At 35.8% G+C, this 23,015-nt stretch overlaps 1 protein-coding gene across 1 annotated transcript in view; it reads right to left on the bottom strand.

Moving 5' to 3' along the window:
* The window catches only part of MARCHF5 (membrane associated ring-CH-type finger 5), a 53,290-nt gene that overhangs the window by 29,737 nt on the left and 538 nt on the right, over window positions 1-23,015 (bottom strand). Inside the window, exon 2 of the mRNA XM_061162185.1 lies at window positions 4,349-4,551. Within this exon, the coding sequence (XP_061018168.1) occupies window positions 4,349-4,551 (203 nt within the window). The remainder of the gene's footprint in view (window positions 1-4,348; window positions 4,552-23,015) is intronic.

Genomic DNA, 23,015 nt, shown 5'->3' with positions numbered 1-23,015 from the left:
CTACCAGGCTCCTCCGTCCATGGGATTTTCCAGGCAAGAGTACTGAAGTGGGTTGCCATTGCCTTCTCTGCAACTGTATACTACATACTTGCAATAAGCAATCTGAAAATAAAATTAAGAAAACAACTGCACTGAAGATACTATCAAAAAGAATGATAGAAATAAATTTAACAAAACAAATTTTGGGGAGTAAGGTATAGACTACTAGGTATAAAATAACCTATAAGGATACAACATGGAATATAGTCAATATTTTATAATAACCATAAATAGAGAATGACCTTTAAAAGTCATGAATCACTACACTGATCTGTAACTTATATAATGTAGTATAGCAACTATACGTCAATTAAAAAAAAATAACCCCAAAATCCTTTACTTAAAAAAAAAAAAAAGGAATGAATGAAATATGAATAAATTTAACAAATGAAGAGACCTGTACACCACAAACATACTGTCCCTGGATCCTTTTGTTTAGCTAAACAAAATAACTATCTGGTCTTAAAATGCATAGAAATATTTTATTATTTTTTGAAATATTTTATTTTTAATAGAAGACAAACTTTTCTCAGCTGATGTTCTTTTCCTGTTTTAAATCTATGCTTCTTTAATATGCACATAAACTAATGATTCCATGAAAATGCAGATCATTAACTATAACTAGGGGTGGAGCTAAGGTTCTTCATTCTTTTAATTAATTAACTCATTTAGCTGCAACCAGCCTTAATTGTGGCACATGGGATCTTTGATAAGGCATGTGGGATCTTGGTTGTGGCATGTGGGATCTAGTTCCCTGACTAGGGATTGAACCTTGGCCCCCTGCATTAGGAGCACTGAATCTTAGCCACTGTATCACCAGGGAATTCACCAGGTTTTTCTTCCATAACAGCTCTCAGATGATTCTAATGTTGTTGGTTCTGAGACTATATTTTGAGTAGTTTTTAAGTGCCTGTAGTTACATACAACTGTCCTGGTTCACCAGAAAAAAGCGAATGAGAGGAGTGAAAGTCTGATGAACTGTCTAAGTTTTCCATAGCAAGGCATGGTATATTCCCTGCTGACAATTAAGGACAGACACTTGCCACCAGCCTTCCATTCTGGTCCCCACTAAGTACCAGGAAAGATGCAGACTTTGGCCACCTAGTCAAACAGACTGAGGCTAAATCCATAGGAAAACTCTTTTTTAATACCTGCTACACAAAGACCATCTCAAAGAATGTTAACGATCATCTCTTCCTCTCTGAATCTTTTCTCTTGTCTCTTATTCCTTCTTTTGGCCAGTGTCTCCTAAGTGTCTTTGGGGGATCAATGGTGGTCCCTGGCAATCAACTGGTTTACTATAGACAATTTGGTTTAAAAAAAAGTGATAAAAGCTTTGATCACAAACATTTCATAAACTGAAAAGATTAATTATGACTTTCAAGGAAATTCTTTTAGGTTCTTAACTGTTATGTTCCAAGGGTCACATATGCTTTACAAGGTTAAGAGGAGACTGACTGTTTCAGCTAACAAACTTCGACATCATGAGTTGTTTACACTGGCTAAATATATTACTTTGCTGTTGTTCTTATCAGTGTGTTGTCTCTAATTTAAGTAATCAATGCCTCAAAAGCATTCACTGAAGAGTAGAAGTGGTGAAAACATACTTGACTCAAAATGATAAATAGTATGATCTTACAGAGTGAAAACAGTAGGATCTTAGAGTGGGCTGTGACCAGTGAATTATAAGTTATTAGTCTGCACTAGGGGACCTCCTTATTCCCATCAAAGTACAAACATTTTAAAACAGGGACTAAATAATTATAAAACAGTAATAAGAAGCCACTGAAGTCTTCATACAATTTTTAACCACTGTAATAAACCAACTGAAACCTGCATTACAAATTTTGTCATTGACAGCAAAGATTAAAAACTGTAAAGGAACTTTAACTTATTTTAACAAAATCAAGTGTAACTATAGTCATCTGCAAAATTAATGACAAATATGCTCAGAAAGAAAACAATCTACTGGTATATTTCTGTATCAGATGACACTACTGGACATTATATAACAGGTGTCATATTCAGTGAGTAAGAACAGTTAGTATCACAGATGTATGCTCTTAAATATTTTATGAATGACTACAAGAAATCACTATAATTCAAAGTATGAATCAACCCTTGGCATATATATAACCTGTAAATAATGAAATAAAACTTTCATTCTGATTATCAATGAAAACATGCTTTAGAGAAGGGATTTTCTTTTAACCAACAATTATCTTTGAACCTTAACTTGAAAACATACACTAAGATCAACATAGCCAAAAGCACTAGTTGTGTGTAGCCAGGAACATTACGGCACCTAAAAGTCAATTCACATAAGGCTTCATTTATAGGCAACAGCTGGCGTTTGACAGTTAAATTTTCCATTGAGTTTGTTAAAGATTGCATAGAAAATTGTGAATATATATTCAACTGCAGCCCCTGAGCAGATATCCTTAGCATGTTATGTCAGGAAAAAAGAAGTAAGCACAACACTCTGCTTTTTTATCTTGTCAGGAGGAAAGATGCTACCAAAAGCTATTCAAATGAGGATATATATTTCCACCCCATGACACTGATAAGGTCAGTAAAAAAATTTCTGTGATTATCTGTGGCTTACTCAAGTGGCAGATCTCTGTGAGACATATAGTATAGTGAATAGCTTGAACCCATCATAGCTGAAATTCTTCAGGATAAAATACAAAGACCAAATCATGATACACACAGCTTAACCGTAGTTTGACTTTTCCAACATCTAGCCATGCTCTATCCTTGTTGTAGAATGAAACAGGTGTCTTTATTATTAGTATACTTAGAAAAATGTATTCAGTTACCACTCTAAACCTAAAAAAATGTATTTCCTAGAACTGAAATACACCATAAGGACAGATTTACCCAGTGCCACTTTCCAAACTGAAATACTCAACTTCATTGCTGAGTGCCATACATTTGTCAACTCAACATTGTAGGTAGTTTTCAGTGAGATTTCTTGCAATAATTTTGGTATTCATCCATCTGAATATCTAAAACATCTAGAAGAATCATCCTATACTTGCTGCTGAAACATCCTATACTTGGTTGTTGGAAATATTCAACAATCTATAGTTGAAAAGTGGGATTATCTGATTTAGCAGAATAAGGAGGACAAGAAACTGCAGCTTTGACTTCAGTGAGCCAGGTATCAATGTGGTGAAAGATTGCAGCAGTAACTGCTTTACATGACGTGTAAAAGACCCATCAGTGAGATCCACAAAAGCTAAACGTTCAAAAAATGGTACTTTCTCTACTACACTATTTTTCTTTCATAGAAAACTATCACTTCTTCCTATGCATTATGTTAGAGAAATATAGACAACTATGGAAATTTTTATTGCCCTTATTATTAATCTTCTCATATTAGAAAAGCACATCTGCATTTATGTAGCTTTATTAAAAAAAAGGTCTGATTTCAATATGTATAGCACCTAGAAAAAAATAACATATCTAATAATTTCCAGTTTCTCCTTGAAACATTCCTCCACAAAGTCATTTTTGCCTTTGGACCTTCCGAAAAACCAAACTGCTTTCAAACACTTCTTGATTGTAGTCAAGGATGATATTAAAAATGTTTAATAACATTTTTATTATATGGCATGGCATAACCACCAGAGAGAATGACACCAGTTCGTAATCACATGGCTGTATTGAAACATGCTAACTAAATACCAGTGTTAGTTACAGCTTCCTTTAAACATTTCTGCTACACTTATTTCAACTCTAGCCTCATTCTCACAGACTATTAGTTATTTCTCGCTGGCCAATTCACAGAAAAAGGAAAGTAATTTTAACAAAAGACAGCCATATAAATTGTATTCCAATACAAAGATGAATTTAACACTGTATTTTATTAAATATTTAATGTCCTTACTTTTATTCCTTAATATAAAAATTAAGAATAAGTATTAGAATAACTGTTGTTTTCTTGCTCTCACACCACTGGTTTCCAGAGAATGAGGCTCCTTAGCTTTTTATTATAGTTGTGTTACTTGATTTTATCTACATAACTAGATATCCAAGTTCTTTATCCATTCAACCAAATGAAAACATTTAATACACAAATGGATAGATTTGGGAATATATTAAGTATAATGTAAACTGTTAGCAAAACAAATAAATATCTGACATTTAGAGATAAAACAGAAATGGAATAGAGAAACTCACAAAAAAGCAAAGAGATGAGTCACTTAAAGATAAACCTAGGCTCTTAAAGAGTCACATACAATGTAAGAACATTATATATATATATATATATATATATCTGTGTTGGTTTTAGGGATCTTCTTACCCAACTTTGGAAAAACTATTAAGTATTCAGCATTGCACTGAGGACATGCCACTCTGGCTGTACTGTTTCCTCTTTGTTTTTCATCCACCCAGCGCTGTAGACAAGCCTGGTGAACCCATTTTGTAGATCCTCTGCATCTGCATGGTCTCACCCATTCAGCTGTTCTATCATCTTCATCAGTGGCAAAACACACCCAGCAACTTCTGTAAATTAAGAGAGAAAACAATGATATTATCATTAACACTCCAGCCTTCTTTTCACTGCAGCTCCACCTAATGGGATGAACCTACTATATTATATTATAGAACCTTAAATTCTATATTAAAAGACTGAGGGGAAAAATAACCAACACATTTCCAGTACAGTAGTCTCTCCTTTTTTCTGTTTTTCCTTCTGTTCTGCAGAGTCTTGTTTTCTGAATTTTGTTTTTACATAACTTCCTCAATCTTTCTAGTAATTTTTCACCTTCTCAAATGAACCAGAATGCAAAGAGACAATCCTCAAGCTGCTTTTATAAGACCTGATAATTCTTGAGGAATGGTAAGTACAGGAATATGTGGAATTCAGTGTATCTCCAATTTCAACAACATTAATCTCTCTTTTTAAAATATAAATTTATTTATTTAATTGGAGGCTAATTACTATATTGTAGTGGTTTTGCCATACATTGACATGAATCTGCCACAGGTGTACATGTGTTTCCCATCCTTTCAATTCTGGTTTCCTCAGTATGTATGCCCAGAAGTGGGATTGCTGGGTCATATGGCAGTTCTATTTCCAGTTTTTTTAAGGAATCTCCACACTCTTCTCCATAGTAGCTGTACTAGTTTGCATTCCCACCAACAGTGTAAGAGGGTTCCCTTTTCTCCACACCCTCTCCAGCATTTGCAGCTTGTAGACTTTTGGATAGCAGCCATTCTGACTGGTGTGAAATGGTACCTCATTGTGGTTTTGATTTGCATTTCTCTGATAGTGAGTGATGTTGAGTATCTTTTCATGTGTTTGTTAGCCATCTGTATGTCTTCTTTGGAGAAATGTCTGTTTAGTTCTTTGGCCCATTTTTTGATTGGGTCGTTTATTTTTCTGGAATTGAGCTGCAGGAGTTGCTTGTATATTTTTGAGATTAATTCTTTGTCAGTTCCTTCATTTGCTATTATTTTCTCCCATTCTGAAGGCTGTCTTTTCACCTTGCTTATAGTTTCCTTTGTTGTGCAAAAGCTTTTAATTTTAATCAGGTCCCATTTATTTATTTTGGCTTTTATTTCCAATACTCTGGGAGGTGGGTCATAGAGGATCCTGCTGTGATTTATGTCGGAGAGTGTTTTGCCTATGTTTTCCTCTAGGAGTTTTATAGTTTCTGGTCTTACGTTTAGATCTTTAATCCATTTTGAGTTCTCCTTTCTCAAGATTGCTTTGGCTATATGAGATTCTTTGTATTTCCATACAAATTGTGAAATTATTTGTTCTAGTTCTGTGAAAAATACCGTTGGTAGCTTGATAGGGATTGCATTGAATCTATAGATTGCTTTGGGTAGTATACTCATTTTTCACTATATTGATTCTTCCAATCCATGAATATGGTATATTTCTCCATCTATTTGTGTCCTCTTTGATTTCTTTCATCAGTGTTTTATAGTTTTCATTACATAGGTCTTTTGTTTCTTTAGGTAGATATATTCTTAATTATTTTATTCTTTTCATTGCAATAGTGAACGGGATTTTTTCCTTAATTTCCCTTTCTGTTTTCTCATTGTTAGTGTATAGGAATGCAAGGGAATTCTGTGTGTTAATTTTATATCCTGCAACTTTACTATATTCATTGATTAGCTCTAGTAATTTTCTGGTGGAGTCTTTAGGGGTTTCTATGTAGAGGATCATGTCATCTGCAAACAGTGAGAATTTTACTTCTTCTTTTCCAATCTGGATTCCTTTTATTTCTTTTTTTGCTCTGATTGCTGTGGCCAAAACTTCCAAAACTATGTTGAATAGTAGTGGTGAGAGTGGGCACCCTTGTCTTGTTCTTGACTTTAGAGGAAACGCTTTCAATTTTTCACCATTGAGGATGATGTTTGCTGTGGGTTTGTCATATATAGCTTTTATTATAACATTAATCTCTTAACCTCTTGAACTTGGAGAACAAAAGTATTACACAAATGATTTCACATATGGTCTCATTCAATTTTCACCTGAGAGAGGAAAAAACCCAGTCATTGCTCTTTCTGGTAAAGTATGACTGTAAGAGAGAAAGATGATTAAATTTAAAAGCACAAAGGAAAGAAGAGATGAAGACATCAGGATAAATTGTTTTTGGATAGTGAGATGATAAATTTGGGCTTACATGTTTCCATTATAGGTATGAGTGGCTTTCCTTTTTTCTGGGAATTAAATTATATTTATTATATTTGAAACCTAGAAATCTCAAGTCTGGGATGCCTGTATTATAAAAAGGATCTTTATTGAGATGGTTAATTTTTAAACTTTTTCCCATTTTGCTCTTAAGGGTACTTCATGAACTCTAATTTGTTCTTGTGGAATTAGGTTGCAATTCCTTATTTTTTCCTCCCAATTAACACAAGTTTTGACATCTATTTCCATTAGGGCAAATATTACAGTTTAACCCAATGACATCATTCACTCCCTTCTATTACCAGTGCACAAGAGGAAAACAACTGCTAATTAAAGCTTGTCACCTACTGTGCACTTTTCACTTAATTAGATAAGTTGGCTTCTGTTACAAAACTAGCTTAACTATGCTCAGTGGGAAAGACTTATATAGTCAGGTACTGTAGATAAGTCTCCAGTCTTTGTAGATCAACATGAATTTTAATCGCATGCATCAATTAAAACTTCTTAGAATAGGGGGAAAAAACTGAACTGAATACATGGTAACAATATCCAAAATTGTGTTTTTACTCAGCTTTCAAAATCAGATTTCATATGACCTACCTAGGTAAAACTGGAGGGAGGTAACATTTGTTTAGCATGCTTGACCGTCTGACTCACCTCAGCCAATATGTCTGGGCCCTCGTGCTATATTAAGGTTAAACAGAAATGTCTCCTCCTCCACCTTATTTTTGTTACCTTTACTGTGGTAAAATATACACAACATAAAACTTACTACTTTAACCATTTTTAAGACTACAATTCAGTAGCACTAAGTCATTCACACTGTTGTCCAACCATCACTACTACCTGTGATTTGACTGGGTTTCAACCTAGTTTTTTCCATAATATTTCAGTTGACAAGTATAGAGCAAACAGGCCAGTTATCTGCAGTATTAGTATATATATTTCCCCATAACCAAGGTAATTTTGTAAATATATTTGTTTATCGCTGGCAGAATGAAATGTATTATCTTGGTAACAAAATATAGGCAGAAATATCTAGAAACTAGACTTCTAGGTTCTTGTAAGTTTTTCATATCAACAATGGAACATACATGTAGCTAAATTAAACTGAATCATAAATTAAGCCAATTTCCAGTCATCAGGAAAAAACAAAATGTAAAAATATTAATTCAGTTCAGTCACTCAGTAGTGTCCGACTCTTTGCGACCCCATGAATCGCAGCAAGCCAGGCCTCCCTGTCCATCACCAACTCCTGGAGTTTACTCAAACTCATGTCCATCGAGTCAGTGATGCCATCCAACCATTTTATCCTCTGTTGTCCCCTTCTCCTCCTGCCCCCAATCCCTCCCAGCATCAGGGTCTTTTCCAATGAGTCAACTCTTCGCATGAGGTGGCCAAAGTACTGGAGTTTCAGCTTCAGCATCAGTCCTTCCAATGAACACCCAGTACTAAGTATTAATTAGGTTGAACCAAATGAACTGCCTATATTTATGTTTTTTTTTATTATTATTTTTTATATTTATGTTTTTAACTTGTATTTAAATGGCAGTTTCACATATCAATCTAATGGGAATATTTGTATAGCTATAATCCCTACAAATTCTGGATAAGAATAAGCCTATTTCCACACTGCCCCCCCCCCCAATTAATATGAAAAATTTCAAACTTTGAGTATACAGCTTAAAAATTTGGATTTTTAAGCTAATGCTCACTAGAGATTAACTGAAATTATTCTATAGAAGGGATATTTAAAAAAAGAACCCTATTGATAACAATATTCCCAAAAGGTTTGCTGATTTTCAACATCTACCAACTTACCACATACACTTTCCATTTATTCTAATCACTTAACATTACATCCGATGGTTATCTGAGATCAAATAGTACTGCCCACAATATGTAAATTCTCAATAATACTACCAAATTACTCCATCTAAAAATTATAATTTAGATGCAAATAAGTATGAAGACTTATAACTTAATAGTACAAAACAAGCACACAAAGAAATTGCCAGTAACACACACTGTGCATTAACTGATTCCATGTAGTTTCACTGGTTCCATGAAGCTGCATAAAAAAAATAAATGGATGCGTGTACCTATCCAGAAAACTCTGTAATTTAATTTGGGCTACATCTAGCAGATACAAGATATTTAAAGTTCCAGTGAAATTACCAAAGGTATATCCTTCCCTATTTTAAGAAGAAGGAAGGATCAATCTGGATAGATCAGAGAAGGCTTCAGGAAGGCGTGACAGAAGAAAATTTGCAGGGACAAGTGATTTTATCATAGGGATTCTCAAAACAAAGTTCTCTAAGATCAGCAGTTCAGAATCACTAGGAAACTTGCAAATTCTCTGGCTCTTCTCCAGACCTAGTAAATACAAAACTCGACAGGAAGAGGGCCTAGAAATCTCTGTTTTAACAAACCCTCAAGGTGACGAGATATTTAGTTTGGGAACTGCCAGTACAGAAAAATGGCAGGTTAAAAAAAAGCAAAGAGACTGGAGAAAGCAAACTGTGTGAAAGGGATAATTACTGGACTTAAGGTAGAAATAATAGCTTCTGATGACTATTATTTTTAATATAAATAACAGTACAGAAAATGTTAAGTTCTAAAGAATTTGTTAACTGATACACAACCTTAATAGGTTTATGAGTTTAACCTACATGATATGGAAAGGACATTAGTCTGTGAAATAAGGGCCAGGTATGTGGGAAATTAAAGAGTATAAAAATGGTCACATGGACAGACAACCTATAAGACAGTTATTAGTCTTTAGGGCTGGAAATGAGGGGAGGAAACAACGTCTGTATAGAAATCTTTTCTTAAGTCATTAAAAAAAAACTTATAATAGTCTGACCAGGAATATCACCTAAGAAGGTTTTATAATTATGCTTTCACTCTTTGCTTCCCCATACCCTCCTCCCTCCTTGATGCAATCTATTTCAGCTATTTATTCCCCAATTCCCTGCCTTCTTCCATTTAAGGAGAAAAGAGGTTGTTTGAAAATGATGGGTTTATAGTTTCTCAAGATCTCAGGAAAGTAGAAATTTGTGGTTTAATGTACAGCATGATTTCTCTTTTTTAGGAGCAAAAAGTATCCCACACTTTTTAAGGAAAACCACTCTTCCCTCCAGCATCAGCCATGTGTGCAGTTTATTTAGGCAGTTAGTCCCACATCCCCAGCTCCTGGAAGAGTAATCCTTAGATTGGTTTAAGGGGAGTATCCCACGTCCTAGAGTCCTAGATTACAGTAACAAGTCTGGGCCCATTAAGCTGGTTTTATTAGAGTGAACTTCAGAATTTTTGCTGGGCAAGTTGGTACACAGACTTTCTTTTCCTCTGGGCTTGAAGGCAGGAAAAATGAGGAGCTAAATGAGGGTGTGAGGCTTTGCTGCCAGGAAAGTCACAATGTGGAGCCTAAAGAACCCAGAGGAAGCTAAAAGATAGAAACTGATGACTTTGTCTGAGACATGGATCAAGCTGTGCTTAAAGCTAAATATACCCTTGCACTGTTCACTTACATAAACCCATAGGGTTTTTTTTTTTTTTTCTTGTTTAACCTGTTAGGGCAGATCTTTCAGGTGTAACCCAAACAATCTTGTTATAGAGTGTGAGAAATTGGAAATAAGAGATAGCCCTGAACAATTATATGATGTGAACTCCTAAATAGCTTTTATAATGACACACAGGTGTTTTTGTCAATGGCTTTATTTCCTACTGACCAGACTTGAGCAAGAAATACTTAAATAAATCTAATTTCCACTGCCAAGTACTTTGAGTCGTGCAAGTTTTTCTGTTTCTCACACAGAGCAAAAATACGCTCCTGATTCTGGCTATTAGATCAAGTCATTTCTTAGGAACAGCCAACAAAGATAAAACCAAACACTTTGAAATTAAAAATTCTTACTGACAGTGCTATAATATTTCCACTGCAGGATCAATTTAACTATAATTCTACTTTAAGTTATATTTTAATATTATAATTTATGGGATGGCAATTTTAATACCCTTAGAAGCAAGAACAACTGCTCTGAGGCACACCTCCTCTCCTCCCTCCCCATTATTTTCTTAATAAATTTGAGCACTGGATTTTAATGATTAAAAAAAAAGCTGAGAACAACTGGCTATTTGCCATTTCAACAGAAAAAGCCAAAAACCTTTCAAGTAAACACCCAAGGAGAGGTTTTAATTTCTGACAAAATTCTAATTAAGAGCTTCTCTTTGAGTCATTTCCTACCCTTGTTCTCTTCAATCCTCCATCTCTCAGAAAGCAGCAATCAGTGTGATGTACAAGCATCATCTGAGAACTTGCTAGAAACGCAGATTTTCAGGTCCCACCTCAGACCTGCAGAATCAGAAACTCTGATGGGACCCAACATTACATTAAAAAAAATTATTTATTTTAAATTTCTTCAAAAATTATCTTTTTTGATTGTGGTAGAACATATAAAATTTCCATCTTAACTATATTTAAGTGCACAATTCAGTGGTATTAAACACATTTACAGGTTGTGTTACCATTACCACCACCCATCCCCATATAACTCTTTTCAACTGGTAAAACAAATTCTATTCTTATTAAACTCCCAAGCCCCTGACAGTTACCCTTATACTTTCTGTCTTTATAACTTTGACTACTCTAAGAACCTCACACAAGTAGAATCATCCAGTATTTGTCTTTTTATATATTCCAGGTTCATCCACATTGTAGCAGATAATATTGCAGGTTATCTTTCCTTTTTGAGGCTGAATACTACTACTCTATTGTATGTATATACATCACATTTGCTTATCCCAGTCACAGATAGTAGGAATGCTTCCAGGTTTTAGTTATTGTGAATAATGCTGTTATGAACCTGGGTGCACAAGTATTTCTTTGTGATCCTGTCTTTAATTTTTTTTGGATATATACCCAGAAATGAAATTGCTAAATCATATAGTAATTCTATGTTTAACTTTTTGAGGAGTCATCAATGTTGTATTTTAACAAACCCTTCATGTGACGGATTGTGAGACCTAAAGTTTGAGAACCTATGCTTTGGTCATTCTTCCTTTTTCCATATTTCTTCCCTTTGTAAATTTTCTCAACTCACCATAACATAAAAATGAAATCTGATTTTACGTTCAACGTAAACACTTTTAAGCTATTTGATTTTTAATTTAAGTATTAAACAAAATGCTTCAGATCTTTTTTTATTCTAAAGGAAAAAAGCTAGCTAAATTTGGGAAAGAGATTTTGTGAGTTCAGGATATTCTAACTGGTTAAAGAATTTGGGCTTTGGAGTCAGACTGTTTGAGTTCAAATTCCTACTTACTAAAAATAAAAAAAAAAATCCTACTTACTGCTTATTTTAGGTTTAATGACAATCTCTTTCAGAATTTCTGTAAGTCAGGGGGTTCTTAATCTGGGGTCCACAAAAAATTTATGGGGTTAGTAAATCTGGATGGGGAAAAAATTACATTTTTAAAATTTTCACTAACTACTGAATGAGATTCAATTTTCTTTCAATTATGAATCTAAGTAAATCATAGTAACATTAGCAGTACAGCAATTAGAAATTAGAACAGTGACCAGTATTTTCATATTATAGCTGTCCAGATCCCCAAATAACATTTAACCCATCACTAATCTGAAGTTAATTATCAGAGTCACCAATAATAGATCTTACATTTGTGTTAAAGCTCCTATTACTATGACAGATTTTTAATATTTTGTCAGGTGTATTTCTATGTAATTGGTTCATTTCTGACCTACATATTTTGTTTTATTCTTTCAAAACATTCTGAGAAGGAACTCATATGCATAACTAAACTTCCAAAGTAGTTCTCAGGATAAAAAAAGGTTTTATGTTATAATTCCCTATTGTAGAATCTCCCCTACTCTGTTGGTGGGAACTAAATTGGTACAGCCACTATGGAAAACAGTATAGAGGGTCCTCAAAAAACTAAAAACAGAGTTGATGTATGATCCAGCAATCCCACTCCTGGGTATGTATCCTGACAAAACCGTAATTCAAAAAAGATACAAGTACCCTTATGTTCATAGCAGCACTATTTACAATAGCCAAGACATGGAAATAACCTAAATGTCTACTGACAGGATCAATGGATAAAGATGTGGTATGTACACGGACACACACACACACACCGCCCCCCCCCCCCCCCCCCAATAGAACAGTTTCTTACTGGCACATAAATTGACTAGTATGGTTATCTAATGAATATTATTCAGCCATAAAAAACAAAATAATGCCATTTGCAGCAACATGTGGAGAAGGCAATGGCACCCCACTCCAGTACAACATGTGGGGAAGGCAATGGCACCCCACTGCAGTACTCTTGCCTGGAAAACCCCATGGATGGAGGAGCCTGGTAGGCTGCAAGCCATGGGGTCTCCAAGAGTTGGACATGACTGAGCGACTTCCCTTTCATTTTTCACTTTCATGCACTGGAGAAGGAAATGGCAACCCACTCCCGTGTTCTTGCCTGGAGAATCCCAGGGTCAGGGGAGCCTGGTGGGCTGACGTCCATGGGGTCGCACAGAGTCGGACACAACTGAAGTGACTTAGCAGCAGCAACGTGGATGGACTGAGATTATCATACTAATAAGTAAGTCAGAAAGAGAAAAACAAATACCATAATAACATCACTTACATGTGGAGTCTAAAATGACACAAATGAATTTACCTATTAAAAAAAACAGAAACAGACTCACAGACATAGAGAACAGACTTGTGGTTGCCAAGGGGGAGGGATGTATTAGGAGTCTGGGACTAGCAGATGCAAACTAATATATATACAAAATGGATAAACAATAAGATCCTACTGTATAGTATGGGGAACTTTGTTCAGTACTCTGTGATAAGCCACAGTGGAGAAGAACAAGGAGACTGTATGTAGGTGTGTGGCTCAGTCACTCTGCTGAACATCAGAAATTAACACAACACTGTAAATTAACTATACTTCAATAAAGTAAATTAAAAAAAGATTCTCTATTGTAAAGGATTAAACAAGTGATCTTGAAACAGCGTAATTGCCTGGCATATATATAACCACCAAATGAACAGCAGTAATGATGGCACGGATAGACAAGAAAGATGTTATCAACTTTATAACTGCCTAGATTTTATGGATGCATTTTTTTACCTAAATTAGCTCATAAAGTAGTTCTGCCTGGCATGCTGGTATTTAGTGGAAAAAGTCCTGGATTCCTAATCATTCTTTAGTTTTTCAGTAGGCCAACACCATTGCGTAAAATATTCATTCAAATCCACAATTCACGTTCTTCCATTCTTCTTTTTCCTTCCACTAGGTTTTGTAAATGCTGCTTGCTTGCTGATATCAGCAATTACACTCACAATTTATAATACTTCCACACCTTTCTGCCAGCCAAGCTGAGGCTCATTAGTTTACAGATTAAAAGGAGGTCTAGGAATTATCACAACTGGTTCAGAGATTAAAGAACAAATCACTATTATAATATGAAGACATGAGAAAGACCTAAAGTAGACAAATCTAAAGTCTATTACTTATTCCTTAAAATAAATATATGGCCTTATTTGTACTGGTAATATCACTGATCTATATGCATAACATGCCTCTCTTTATTTGGAAAAAAAAAAGTTAATTCTATGTGACTTTAAACTTAAATTCAAACATTTTCCAATTATAAATCCTTCTTGATAGCAAAACTTATAAATAGTTTGAGGAATACATATCTAGTTTGTCTTAAATCTAAGAATATTCAAGATTTCTCTGAGATTAACTTGAACGTACTAAGTACGTTCACTATTTGATGTCAGAAGAAATACATTTAAGGAACTTACAGTCTAGTTAAGGAACAAATATATGCAGAGAAGAATCACATAAAAACAACCACACAGAACATTAAGTGTCAAGAAACAATGTTGGTGACCAGCTAATACAGAAATCTGATGATGACCATAAGAAACACAGGATGAAACAGCTGAGAAGGTTTCATGAAAAGGCAGAACTACAATTGAGATGACAATCAGGGAACGAAAAGAATAAGGTTATCTGAAGTAAGAATAATAGCATAACCAAGCTTAGAGAGAGAAATGAGCATATGGCCATGGACCATGAGAAAACCAATGTAGTTGGAGCAGAAAAGTTTTAAAATAAAGCTAGATATTACAAACCAGTTGGGAAAGGATGGATGACAAAGGTAACCTACTTCATAGGGTTCATATGTGACTAAACCAGTTTATATGGTTAATTATTTAAAAAGTATATGGGGAAAAAAGGGGAGGAAACTTTACTTATCAATAGAATATTATGTCACTGGTACATAAATTAACTAGTATGGTTATCTAATAAAACAGCTGACAGTAAAGTCTATCTTTGCAGACTTAAGACTCCAGGTGTTTATCTTGGATTATCAGAAAGATCTGGAAAATCTGCCCTAGAGACTACTGTGAGGAAAAATGGAGGGTAGCAGAACAGAAGAGTTCCAGAATACAGGAGTGAAAGCAATGAAACAAGCTTTAAAAATTGTTATTGTTGTATTATATATGGTGCCTTACCAATGTATTTGCATGAGTGTTTTAAGGAAAGAGAACATGTCCTTAATTCAAAACATGTTTAGTGAACCATGCAAGGAATGCCTAAATTTAACAATGGAAAAAACTGTAAACTGCTTGATTTGTCTCAGGATTAAAAGTATCACATCCCATGTATTCTTAAACAAAAACTATACCATCAACTAAAAACCCCTTTATATGTCTGTCCACCCAAGTGGAATGGAAGTTAAAAGTATCTGAATTTATCAAAGAGCTACCACAATTATTAACACATTATGAAAGGGGAAGAGAAATATACCACAGTGAAAGCAATCATTTATTGAGCATATATTCATGCCATGCTCTTTATCTCTGATCTTCATAAAGTCTGCACACATAATTATTTTCCCCCTTAAATAAGGAAACAAAAGCCCAGAAAGGTTAAACAGTCTGTCCAAGGCTTGATGGTTAAATAGAAAGGCATGAATGCAACCTACGCCTCAACTCTAAAACATCAGATCTTTGTAAGTTATACGCCATTAAAAAGAAAAAATCAGCTTTTTTCACTGCACCATACTGCCTTATGGATAATGTATTCTGAGAAATTTTTCCATTTCTCATTTTTAAGGAAATTATAGTTAGTACAAGTCATTATGTGTTTCATTTTTGCTAGGGTACTTTTAAGCAGCCATAAGGAGCTTTCACTAGAAATCTAAACCTCTTACAGTGTACCCTAATGTGCCATATAAATGTTACCACCTCTCATCTTATAACTATGGCATATAAGGAGCTGGGAGGCATATATATATATATACGGCATGTAAAGAACTGCTACAAGAGTCTGAAGAAGAGTGGGAAATAATTCTGGCTGAAATAGTCAGAAAAGCTTTATAAATGAGGCAGAAACTAAACTGGATCTTGAAGAGTGGGTAGAATTTTGAAAGACAAGATGTTGAAAAGAATACAGGACAGTGTGCATATCAAGCTGGCCTGGGCAAAAGATGTATACTCACGTACCTCATGTACTCACTTTTAAACAGAAGCAGAGCTTTAAGAAGGTAGCTAGTGCCAGTCATGTACTCTGTGTCTTAAACATACTAGAGAGCACAATAAATATGACTATGAAGGGTCTTGAAGGCCAAGTTAAAAAATTTTGAACTTAACCTCAGTAAGCAATGAAAAAAATACAGGTTTTGAACAAATGAGATATTTTTAAAATGGTGCTTCAGCAAGATTATTCTAAGCACTGATATGTCAGAGTGAAAAGACAGCATGATTCAACAGTGTCGCCAATGTACATTCCCCTTCTTGAGAAATGGAACAGTTTCTGTTCTCAGTGAACTCCCTCTTGAATGTGCATGGTGATGGTAATAAAGGCTCTGAGACATGGGATTGATGCATTAAAAAAAATTATAATTCAGAGTGATGTACTATAATGAGTACATAAAGGTTCTATGGAAATTGTGGAAGAAGTAACTCACTGCCTGAAGGAGATGTACAATGCTTCAAAGTGATAATTGAGCTGAATTCTAAAGATGGTTCAGAGTCAGCCAGGTGTCAAAAGGGAGGAAGTCCTCTAAAGCAAAATTAAGATATACAGCAGAATATATTCAGAGGACAATGAAGTGCAGTGCAGAAGAGTATGGTTAAAGTAGGTTAGGGCTGGATTGGATTAATAGAGCTAAGTCTCTTCACAAAGTCTTGAAAGTTTAGAATTTATCCTATTGGTAATGTACAGACTGGCATGTTTTAAAGGATGGGAATGACATGATTATAACTGTGCTCTGGCCAATTCTGGTACTACTCTGTAAGTCAAAATGGAAGAGAAAAACTGGAGTCAGAGAAGAAGAATCTATAGTATTTGATAAGCAGATGGATTTAGAGGGGAAAAAAAGCAAAAAGCAAAAAAAGATGTAGGTTTTATGACTGGTAGATTAGAAGAATGAGCCAGAAATTGGGAAGTCAAGATAAGTAAAAACCAGGGAAATAGCAGTTGTTTAGTTTTAGATAGGTGAAGACACTAGTAATACTGTGTATACACAAATGGAAATGTCTACTGGGCAGCTGGAAAGCAGACATTAAAATGTGGGTAAGAGGTCAAGAATAAAAACATACATTTGGGAGTCAATCAAAGGTGAAAGTGAGATAGTAAGTGACAGAAGTATATCTACTTTTCGAAGAGTTACGTGCTGAGAACTGAACCATACTTAAGTGATTGAAGACAGTAAGTGATATGTAAGAGAGGGAAAAAGTAAGACAGACAAATAATATAGCAGACTAGAACACAGTTTCAAGTTAGGGAGTGGAGGTCACCAGTTTCAGCTTCATTAAATACATGTCAAGGACATGAGGACAAAGGAAAAAAGTCATTAGGTTTACCGATTAAGAAGTTATTAGTAACATTTAATATACTTTTAGTAGAACTACGGATAAGAAAGGTGGATGAAAGTCAAATTACAATGAGAAGTAGTAAGAATCTAAATGTTACTAGAGTAGTTCAGTTCAGTCGCTCAGTTGTGTCTGACTCTTTGCGACCCAATGGACTGCAGTACTCCAGTCCTCCCTGTCCATCACCAACTCCCGGAGTTTACTCAAACTCATGTCCACCGAGTCAGTGATGCCATCCAACCATCTCATCCTCTGTCGTCCCCTTTTCCTCCCAACTTCTAACTTCCCCAGCATCAGGGTCTTTTCCAATGAGTCATTTCCTCGAATCAGCTGGCCAAATTATTGGAGTTTCAGCTTCAACATCAGTCCTTCCAATGAACATTCAGGACTGATTTCCTTTAGGATGGACTGGTTGGATCTCCTTGCAGTCCAAGGGGCTCTCAAGAGTCTTCTCCAACACCACAGTTCAAAAGCATCAATTCTTTGGTGCTCAGCTTTCTTTATAGTCCAACTCTCACATCCATACATGACTGCTGGAAAAACCACATAGCGGTGACTAGACGAACCTTTGTTGGCAAAGTAATGTCTGCTTTTTAATATGCTGTCTAGGTTGGTCATAAATTTTCTTTCAAGGAGTGTCTTTTTATTTCATGGCTGCAGTCACCATCTGCAGTGATTTTGGAACCCCAAAAAATAAAGTCTCTCACTGTTTCCCCATCTATTTGCCAGGAAGTGATGGGAACAGATGCCATGATCTTAGTTTTCTGAATGTTGATCTTTAAGTCAACTTTTTCACTCTCCTCTTTCACTTTCATCAAGAGGCTCTTTATTTCTTCTTCACTTTCTGCCATAACGGTGGTGTCATCTGCACGTCTGAGGTTATTGAAAGCTCTCGCAGCAATCTTGAATCCAGCTTGTGCTTCCTCCAGCCCAGCATTTCTCATGATGTACTCTGCATATAAGTTAAATAAGCACGATGACAATAAACAGCCTTGACGTACTCCTTTCCCTATTTGGAACCAGTCTGTTGTTCCACGTCCAGTTCTAACTGTTGGTTCCTGACCTGCATACAGATTTCTCAAGAGGCAGGTCAGGTGGTCTAGTATTCCCATCTCCTTCAGAATTTTCCACAGTTTATTGTGATCCACACAGTCAAAGGCTTTGGCATAATCAATAAAGCAGAAATAGATGCTTTTCTGGAACTCTCTTGCTTTTTCGATGATCCATACTATGAGTATCCATACTCATATCACGAGTAGTATGTTAATACAATAGATAATATATGTATACTCTTTAATTGCTGAATATCACAGAATTCAATATTTAAAAAAGTAAATTGCAGACTGATATATTTAAATTTTAGAAAGAAAAACAGAACTGTGAATTACATATAGTATATATAAAAGCATTAAACAAAAACTGGAAGAACATAAACGCACTTACGATAGCGGACTGGGGATGGGAGAAGATATGGGACTGGGGGATAATGGCCAAAGGGGACTTTATCTGTAATGTTTCTGCTTTTTATATAGAGATGGAAGCAAATACAACTAATTGCTAATGGTTCTTAACTCCAGGTATTGTTCTATAAATGTAAAAATGGGATTGTAATATGATTGAGGAAAGATGCCAAAGAGAATGAGAAGCTGCTTTAGTGGAAGCTAGAGACAGTTTAAAACTCAGAAGGTAATACAGCTCAATCCTATGAGGACATCTACAACCTCTAAAGGGATGTCCATGTGGTCGGTAACATCCTGTGAGAGAGGATTCTAACTCACCTGCTACTGCAGGAGGCCTGTGGGGAGCAGATTATTCTGTCATTGTTCTTCCCATCTGACTGTTCTGGGGACAATGACTCTGTTCCTTGCCTACTCACCATGTGCGATTAAGTGATGCAAAACAACCTCAACAAATTCCTAAGTGTTCAATGTGAAAGGGGTACACAAAAGTCAAGTTTACAGAAGCATCTCTCACCAGGCTTTAAACCTGAGGTCCATTTCTGCAGTTTGCTTACAGTATTCTTTGTATTGTCTATACATTTAATCCTCATTTTGAGAAGTAAAAGAGAAAATGAGAAAGTATAACGGTGACAGAGTAGACATAACAGACTTCTTAAAAAAGTATGGCAATGAAGGAAAGGAAAAGAAAATAAGATTCAGAGAGTCTGATGTAAACGGTTTAAATTTATGAATGGTTATAATTTCAGGCCAATCATTCATGACATTAGAAAACCACCCCCTTACCACCACTCTCAATTTAAAAGGTTCAGGTGATAAATTTACATAAAACAGCTGCTTACTGTTTATAAAAATGAAAGGCAATCAAAATATGTATCTATATAGACTATTTCCAGCTGCAAATATGGCAAGAATAAAATTTATTTTAAGATAAACAATTGCTAAACTAGATTTACTTATTCACAAAGGAAAAGCAATTGAACGTCAGCTCTTAGTAAGCTATTAATTAAAAAATCGTGAAAGACTGAATGTATAAACTGAACATACCATCATGTTTGTAAATATAATCTTTATTTTATTTGACATCTGTGGAACACAAACCTCACTAGAATTAAAGCTCCACATGAGTATTTCTGCTTATGTTCACTACCACCATATACTGAGGGCTTAGAATGGTACTGGGCAAATGGATCAATATTTATTAAATCAATTCAATGAATACAAACTTAATAAACTATTAAAATATACTTAATCTTAACCTAGAACCGAAACAATGTTATATATATTTCCTTAATCTTCTCAAGGATAGAACTTGTACTGAAGAAATAAACAAAGCCAAGTTTCTGAAGTAAATTCTGTCCCTCAAAAATTGCCACCCAAAGACCAAGCTAGCGGGGAGGCAAATTCAAGCAAGAATTCTGGGTCCTAACAGGTTGACATATTTTAGTCTCTTGAACTTGTCAGTATTCTTCAAATGAACCCATCAAGTATCTTTGTGTTCAACTTGCAAGGGGGCTAGCCCAGATTAAGATGATAGTAAATACAAAGGAGATGGGGGATACGGTGTGTGTGTGTGTGTGTGTGTGTAAATTGCTAATTGATTGGTTACATTAGAATCTTTTTTTTTTTTAATATTTATTCATTTGGCCTCATGTGTCTTAGCCCAATGCACACAGGCTTATCTCTAGTTCTAGCACTCGGGCTTAGTTGCCCCGCGGCATGTGGGATCTTAAGTTTCCCTAACAGAGATCAAACCTACATCCCCTGCACTGGAAGGCAAACTCCCATTCACTGTACCACGAGGGAAATCCCAGTTACACTAGAATCTTAAGTACCTTCTGTGTGCCTAACATACGAATAGCATTTTATTGTTGTATAAAGTACTTATACAGAGAGACTGTACAAGAACAACAACAAAATACTTACACTTGTTCTTATTTATACAGTCCTGTAAGGTAGGACATTACCATTTTTTAAAGATGATGCAGAACCTCAGAATTTAAATCCAAAGTCATATAGCCAGTAAGTGGCAAAATGAGAATTTCAAGATTTCTGTCCAAGCTTACCTCTCTAAAAAGTACTATCCCTTATCATGAACTAATCACTTAGGGTTTAGGGCAGTGGGAATTCCCTGGTGGTCCAGTGGTTAGGACTCTGCTTCCACTGCAGGAGGCCCAGAGTCAATCCCTAGTTGGGGAACTAAGATCCCTCAAGCCGTGTGGCGCTACCAAAAAAAAAAACCCTTTAAAAATTATTTTCAACCACAACAAACATCTGGAAAGCTTTTGAAAATAACCATGCTCAGGCCCTACCCTCCAGAAATCTGTGAACTAACTGGTCGTGGGCAGAGTCAGGTATCCATCCATATGTTAAAATACTCCTCAGGTGATTCCAACATGGGGCCAGGTTGCAAAATGATCTTTGAATATCATCTTAAGAATCTACCTTGAGATATGTCAAAAAGGTAGAGAAGATGAGGGAAGCCAGTATTATAGTCACCTGTTTCAGTATATGCAGCCAGAATTTCCAAGTTTCTGTTGAGACATCGTAAATGTCTTGTTGGCGCTCCTTGGGTTTTTTACTTTTATGCAAATCTCCAAAGAGTGTATGAAAGCCAGATCAGTTTTTGGACACAAAAGTCAACTACATAAAAGTGAAAGCAGCAGGCCCTCAGAGGGGGTAAAAATTAATTACAAAATACCCAGCACTAAAATAGGGTCTCTGATTGGAATTGGCAGTGGCAGAAAATGGTCTCCTCTGGGCATATTTCAGTAGTCCTACATAATTTGCCAGTATGGTAAATTATTAGACCACTACACAACTGGGGAGAATGACAAAAAAGTTCATGCATTTGCTCATAAAAGTAATTACTGATGACTTGCTTTGTACAGGGGGTTGTAGAATTTGAAATAATGACGCGTAAGTTTCTGCCTTCCAGGAGCTTGTAAACTACTTATATAAAAAGGGAGTAGTCAATACAACTTGACCTGAATGCTCTGGTAGAACAAGGGCTGGATTAAATAATGGGTCACACCAACTTAAAAAAGTCAGTACCATGATTTCTATCAACTTAGACGTCTCAAAATTCTAAGCTCCAAAGGAAAAGTCTGTCACTCTGGAAGAAGACGGTACTTTTGAGTGATATGTGTTCTGGGTGTGATCCAAGCATAATTTTATTGGGTATAATTTCATTTAAGGGAGGCTCTTCATTTAACATTTTCCAGTTGGATTCGTTCTCAGTACAGAGCTCTACCACACACTGAACTGGGTGGCGAGTGGTCTATTGAGAGTTGTAGGCAACGAAAACATACATTAGCCAATAGCATTGGCGTTGCCAGGAAGTTATATCCTTAGTGGAAAATGTGGAGTAAGGGTCTCCAGAAACTCGTGGTAGAACCCAGAGACTAGAATTTCAACAGCAGAGGGCTCTGCAGCCGATTTCACAGAAAGTTTTACCGACCGGAGCCCCCCCCCCCCCCCCAGGAACTTGCTCCATGATAAGATGAAACTTTCTCAGGGAACTCAACGCATGGTAAAATACGAGAAATGTTCAGGGTTGGATTTATGTCTGTTTCCCATAACCTCTACTCTGGTCTGACCGTTAAAGCCCCTTGAGGATACTCTTGACCTTATAGTTTGGGGTTGGGGATACGGAGGAAAGAAGAATGAAGTTTGCCTATTAAATTTTCCAAACGAATGCTTATTTTTCCTTGGCTTTTGGAAAGAGTGTTAAAATTGGAGGAGGATCATTCCCCAGAAAATTAGTTTGGCTCTTCTTGCCAGTGACATCTCGGACAAACACGTTACAACACAGTTTGGGGGGGGGGGGGAGGGGAGGAGGAGAGTGAGAAAAAGAAACTAATTCTCTGGGTTCACACAAGCCCCTCTCACTTCGCAAAGGCGTTCCGACGAAACTAGAGGCCACTCCTTAACTAAGTTTCGCTTCAA

This window comes from Dama dama, chromosome 15 (assembly GCF_033118175.1).
Source record: "Dama dama isolate Ldn47 chromosome 15, ASM3311817v1, whole genome shotgun sequence".
In the NCBI taxonomy this organism is placed as follows: Eukaryota; Metazoa; Chordata; class Mammalia; order Artiodactyla; family Cervidae; genus Dama; species Dama dama.
This window is presented reverse-complemented; position numbering and strand designations above follow the sequence as displayed.